Below are 6,577 nucleotides of genomic sequence, written 5' to 3'. Positions count from 1 at the left end.
TAACTTTACACACCTCGTCTATCTCGTCTGCCAAACTCTTATTAATATTATCTATCTTGGTAAGTCTCAGACTTCAGAATTCTTATTTCTCAACCTTGATATTACTTATACAACTTGATTTTATTTCATTTTATTCATACTTTTATTCTCTAAAATCTAATTTAGTATAAATCATTGGTGTACTACTACCTACGATATAAAAATTTACATCCAACGCCCCATCTACTTCCATCTACCCCCCTCCCATCACCCTTCCCTTTAATCACTATCCTCCTCCTCCTCCTCCTCACTCTCCTCCTCCTCACTACTCTCCTCACTCTCCGCCTCTCTCAACCACTCAACAAAAACGCCCGTCTTCTCCCTAACCTTCTTCATCTCCGCATCCTCAGCCTTCCCACCATCCTCGCCCTCAGCATCTTCCCACCATCCCAAAATCGCCTCTTCAGACACCACATCCCTCTCATAAAGTTTCTGACACAGCGCCGCCATAACTGGTGCCGCATTTTGTTTTCCCACCAATCCCTTCTGTAAACAAACCAAAAACTCTTTCATGCCTCCCTCATCCTTTTCAATCCCAATAGCGACCTCTTCTAAGAATTTTTGTGCCCCTGCTACATTTAATGCTTGTAGTGTTGCTTCACTTGCATTTTTGATACCGGCCGTTACTAATTCCGCGATGAATTTTGTAAAGGCTGCTGCGATCGCTCGACGGATTTGATAATCATCTGCATCATTACTAAGTCTTAGTCCCATAAATTCCAGTTTCGCACCATCGAAATCACCATTCTCTCTCAATGTATCAAGGAGTCCTTGAACAGCATCATGGTGGAAAGATTCCGAAGAACCATGTCCATGTTCATCATCAGAAACCGAACCTGCGAAACTGGAATGACGGGATCGAGTATCGACTTCGCCAGCTGATACCTCGGATGAGATGGTAGAGATGGATTCGCTAGAAATATTGAGATGTTGAGTTGAGTATATGAGACTAGAATGAAAGGCACTAGATTCTTCATCTTCGAATTCTTCGTCGTCGATAAATTCATAACCTTCTCCACCTTCCCCAACGATTTTTGGATCCGTTGGAAGAGCTACTGGTGTATCTCCGTCATCCTTTGCCGTCTTTCCCGTCGTAATTCGTGCGCCTTTAGTGATTTCCATACCATCAGCTATTCTCACACCAAATGAAAGAAGTGATCCTTCACTGATCTTGCATTTTTGCCCAACCAAAACATTATTGGCAATAATTGACATAGCCACAGATGTTCCATCACCAATCTTTACATCATCCCAAATATAAGCATTCTGGATCGTGACATTCTTTCCAATTCGACACCCTCTACCAATAGTACTGTTGATAATCGTAGAACCATCTCCTACACTAGTACCTGCTCCCAATACTGTCCTCTTACCAATCTTACATGTTCGAGCCAGTATAACCCCATTTTCTTTGCAAAATCCACCTCGCTGAAATTTATATGTTTGTCCTGCAACTAAATTGCTATCTGGAACAAGAGGATATGTCCATCTTCCTAGAACATCTTTGGTTATAGATTCATATGCTTGTAGATTAAATGCTCGAGCTGCATAATGATCCGTCACAATTTCGGTATGGATAGTTTTTCCATTCAACTCATAATCTTTCAATACACCATGTAAGAAATGTCGCCTAGGAACCTCGTAATCGAAAGATTCAGCCCATAACGCAAGTACATCCGGTGTACAAATATCGATACCACAATCAATAAAATCTGTTCGAATCTCTATTTCGGAACTTTCTGAAAGTAAATCTGGATCGAGACTGAGATATTTATTTGATTGAAGAGGGTTCATCTCCTCATAATGAAGACATCGATTTTTTGTAGGATCCAAGACAAATACCGGTGTAATACCATTCGACTTTGTCCTATGTTCTCCCAATCCAGCCGACCTTAAGACCATAGTCATAATAGCATTCTTATTCGCATATCTCCTCGCTCTATGTGCAGCCAGCGCAGCATCAATCGGTAAATTCGAAACCAAATCTCCATGAACCAAGAGGAAATCCCCAGTAATCCAGTTCCGCGCATCTAAATCCCGCATCGCATCGCCAACCGAGTGAGCTGTAGTTTTAACCATCATGAGTTTGCTAAAAGGTGACGAGGGCGAGTATTGTGGATCCCATTTGGACTTTTGAAGATATTCTTCAACAGCTTCAGTATGAGCTCCACAGTATATATATATATCTGCGACGCCGGACATGGCGAGAAATTCGAGGGTGTATTCGATGAGAGGGGTGTTTGCGAGAGGTAGTAGACACCTTGGTGTCTCCAATGTAAAAGGATTAAATCTTGTTTCAAAGGAATCTGCAAGTACTACGGCCTGCAAAGTTTCGTCCCTGTCATCCTCCTTCTTTCCTCCTCCACCTGCAGCAGCACTCTTTTTTCCCTTTGCTCCTCCTTGCGCTCCTTTTCCTCCTGCTCCGGGGGCATTTTTGGCGGGTTTCGAGGGATGTGATTGTGCCATATTCGTTTATTCGTCTACTTAATTTTTGGGAAGTGAAAGTCTCTCTGTGTGCGGGATAGTACGAGGAGCCCGAATTATATGTTTCTTAGCGAAACGAAATTGTAATAATAATCCAGTCCTCTCAATAAAAGGTACTTTCAACAAATCTTCGGGATTGAATTCGCAGATATAAATCCAAGATTGAAGAAATCGAGGGGCCAAATACTGTATCTATTATTCGGTTGTTGAGTCACTTACAGCCTTTCCTTTACTATTCATTATTTTTCAAGTTCCTACTTCCTTCGTAGTGGGGTTGCAGCCACCCGTAGATTAATCCTAGTACAGCATAGATATTTCGCACATTTCAGCCTTGCCTAGCCTTGCCTGGCCTTTTCTCGCCTTTTCTCGCCTCGTTTCGCTTCCTCAAAGGCTCACTGCATACAATATCTGAGTCTCTCAGAATCTAGACCTTCAAGTGGGCTGACGATCTAGATTTCTTATCGTTTACAAGTGTATATAAGAGTCAGCTTCATCCCCTCATGCACAGTCATTTTTTGCATCTCATAAAAGTATCAGTATGATTGTTCAAATTTTCAATTTTTTTCTACCTTGCTTGAATGGATACAAATCCTTACAATCCTAGCTCAACTACCTTTCCTTTTACCAACTTTTCATTTTCAGCAAATCCAGCTCCAAGCTGGATTGTCTGAACATTGGATCAGACATCTGTCGACATTCATAATTTCCCGGCCGTCCCTTTGTCCATATATGCGCCCCATCCCAGATCAATCCATGCCATGATTCGCATCTACTAATTCTATCACTTAACACCAAGATACCTTCATGGACTGCCGGGGTATCATTCTCGCAAGCCATCCTATCATGCGAAGAACTATAAAAGACGCCAATATCTGAGCTTTTGATGTCCAAGAAGACGCTTGTCCAGTAGCGACTAGACATCCAAGTCTAAACATGTGACAGGAAAGAAAAAATATACAAATTAAAGATAAATGAAGTTGATAGCGGCAGAATGCAAAATGATTGGAAATTGATTCGTCGGATAAGATACTGAGTAGAATCATGTAGCACCGAAAGAGGTAAGTCGAGCGCATCTTCAGTTGAACGATCTTGCACCAAGAGTTATTTAGGGCTGATTAAAATTGACGAGTTCTCTAGAGCCATTGTCTCGGCATGGTGGAAGATAGATCGGTGACTTAAGGTTTGCTCCATCATTGCTGGTAGTTCCCAGAGGGAGCATACATTCTCTGACGTTTTTGATCGGGATTACCATCTGGCGTGCTGCCACCACTCATATCGGATATACCTCTCCTATGTGGAGGTCTCTGGTTACCTAGACCCGAAAGAGGCGGAGGAAAACCAGATTGAGGGTGAGGGTGGGTTGGGGTCACCGAATAAGATGGGTCTCTCATGCCATTAGTGGAATGCATGGTAGGTTGCATGTAACTATTTGGAGCAGAGGTTACAACAGGAGATCCTCCTGGTAATTGGATAGGTGACTGCCAAGATGTAGCAGTTTGAGGCGACTTTCCAGAAGCTGAATCATCTACTATCGATTGGGCCGCGGTCAATTGTCCCATGTTTAAACCTAATGGAGGATGCGATTGGGTTGGTGTGACAAAAGCTCCCGGATGTGACATTTGTCCGGGGCTTGAGAAGCCAAGAGTAGATGCTTTCTTTTTGAAATGACCCAAGTGTTTCTCAAGTGCTTTCATCATACCCTCTTTCGTAAAAGGCTTGGGTAAGACGTCATTCATACCTAACTAAGTCAATATTTTCAAAGAATAAGTGCTTGTGTAATATAACTTACCATAACGGAAGTACATCTCGATATCATCAGTTCGAATATTGGATGTCATTGCAATGATAGGAAGATTTGCACGCATTTCTCTTATGCAGACAGTTGCAGAAACACCATCGAGGTGAGGCATAATAATATCCATCAAAATGAGATCAAAATGGTTATCCTCACCTTGATTAATTTTGCTTACTGCCTCGAGTCCATTACGCTGTTGAGAGTGTAAGCTCAAGATGCACAATCAACTTTCACAAGAGAGGGCATAGGGACTTACAGCAATATCAACACCACACTCAAAAGATTGGAGGAATTTTGTTCCAATTCGTGCGCACACCTGATCATCCTCAACCAGTAAAATCCTGGGCTTCCGGTCGCCCCAAATCGACACCGAACCCTTCTTACGTGGACCGGGTGTACGTGAAGGCTGGGGCATTAGTTCGGCTGGAGGAATGCTGTCCCGCGGCATTAAGCCCGAAGGTGGAAGTGCATACGGGATATTGTTGACATGCTGTTGATCAATTGGATCAATGCCAACTATAGCACCAACGGGATAAACCAAGTTATCCAGTTCTGATTTGTCCATAGAATAGCCCGCTGGGGCAGTTACCGACTCAGAAATTGTGGGCATTGAAACAAGTCCTCCTGGATCATTCGGGGGAGTAGAGTAATCTGTTCGTAGATGATAATCATGACTCATTTGTTCCAATTCCTTACTTGGATAATTTTCAGCAGATAGTTGTCCTAGAAGGTTTTGAGCTTGAAGTAACGGTGTCGATGGATGATCATCCTCCGTTTGTCGACCCAGCATGTTGGGCCCAGCACCATTCGAAAGTCCCCCAGGCCGACCGTTTCGTCGTTGTGTATCCTGATTGAATAGATGTCCGACCAAGCCACGCATAACTCCCTCGTGGTTTTTGATAAACTTTTGAGAGTCAACAACTTGTTGCAATAACATTAAATTAAGCTGTGCTAGATCTTGGTAACTGCGAGATAGACCTTGTAATTGTTGTTGAGTGGCCGCGAGTTGGTTACCAAGGAGATCCATTTGCTGTTGAGCATGGGCTGGATATGGCTCTTCATTACTTGGAGCAGCCTTCCTTGGAGCTGGAGCCTTTCGTCTGATATTATCTAGTGAATCCTTTTTATTCGCTTGAAATTCGGGATGTTTGAATTCCCAAGCCTAAAAGTCAATTAGCATGTTGTCTTGTACATCTGGAAAATACCACGAACATTTTGCCCATATGGAGATGCTGTGTTGTCTTCGTTATTTTGTCGGACCTTGTGGAAATCATATTTGTTGAGTTGCCTGACAAAACTAGCAAAGTTGCTGTGTTTGAAGTGCTTCGGGAGGATTTGTTTGGTAAACTTCTCGTTCTATTTCTTGATGTTAACGATGCACCACATCCGATTTCCAATCTAAAGACGTACTTCGAGAACCACAAAACTCTCTCCTCCTTCACCCCACCGTACTATACTTTCATACGATGGATCTTCGAGCATTCTAAAGGGTTGGCAGATCAGCGGCGTGTCGCATAAACAATTGTCCAATCGGGACACCTGAAGGGGTATTCTCTCACTTATATAATTTCCGAACCTGGGAGAATATGTTAGCAATTGAAGATGTTTTTGATAATGCGCCATCAAGTCGCGATAAGGGACAGAGTAGGAGTAGTACTTACAAAGTCGCTCGAATTATTGGCGGAAGGACCAGCCATATCTCCACCTTTCTCCATCATGTCGCGCGGAAACCTGTCCGATGACAGTGATATTTGAAGATATTATTTCCTCCCCCCAAAGTGACCTGATTTGTCGACGATAATGTCGAGGATAAACCTCTATATAGATGGGACGCGAGGGAAAAAAAGGGACGATGATCGAAAAGTACTTGGTAGTACAAATGACCTTTTGCAGATGCACGGGCCGTTCTGTCTTCGGTCGAAAAAAAAAGAGTTGCCTTAACTGTAGGTCGGTAGGTATGTAGATCGATAGGCCCTGGGAACAACGAACACACGGTTAACGGGAAATCATTTGGAAAATCCCGTAAGGATTATTGGAGATTCAAGAAACGAGAAACGAGATTTAATCATGATAAGATGATAATCAATCATGTTTTCCGGGATGGGGTACGGGTATGGGTATCGCTGTATCGGATAACGACTTACAAGTATAGTAATGAAGGGACACACAATCTAGAACGGGAAGATTTTCAAGATATGAAGAAGGTCTGGCTCGTCTGGCTGTCCAGAATCTAGAACTCGAGGAACAAGAGAAGAAAAG

At 42.9% G+C, this 6,577-nt stretch overlaps 2 protein-coding genes across 2 annotated transcripts; both read right to left on the bottom strand.

Annotated features, from left to right (window-relative positions):
* Positions 1-258: 258 nt before the first annotated feature.
* Positions 259-2,505, bottom strand: SS1G_11813 (hypothetical protein; the record flags this gene model as incomplete). Its single annotated transcript, XM_001586734.1, has 1 exon — positions 259-2,505. The coding sequence occupies one exon, from the start codon at positions 2,503-2,505 to the stop codon at positions 259-261; it is 2,247 nt and encodes a 748-aa protein (XP_001586784.1).
* Positions 2,506-3,713: 1,208 nt separating this feature from the next.
* Positions 3,714-6,033, bottom strand: SS1G_11812 (conserved hypothetical protein; the record flags this gene model as incomplete). Its single annotated transcript, XM_001586733.1, has 4 exons — positions 3,714-4,261; positions 4,313-4,511; positions 4,575-5,480; positions 5,980-6,033. 4 exons carry the CDS (start codon positions 6,031-6,033, stop codon positions 3,714-3,716), a joined length of 1,707 nt encoding a protein of 568 aa, XP_001586783.1.
* Positions 6,034-6,577: the final 544 nt, after the last annotated feature.

Source organism: Sclerotinia sclerotiorum, genomic scaffold (assembly GCF_000146945.2).
Source record: "Sclerotinia sclerotiorum 1980 UF-70 scaffold_20 genomic scaffold, whole genome shotgun sequence".
In the NCBI taxonomy this organism is placed as follows: Eukaryota; Fungi; Ascomycota; class Leotiomycetes; order Helotiales; family Sclerotiniaceae; genus Sclerotinia; species Sclerotinia sclerotiorum.
Note: the sequence above shows the minus strand (reverse complement) of the source record. Positions and strands in the feature narration are given on the sequence as shown.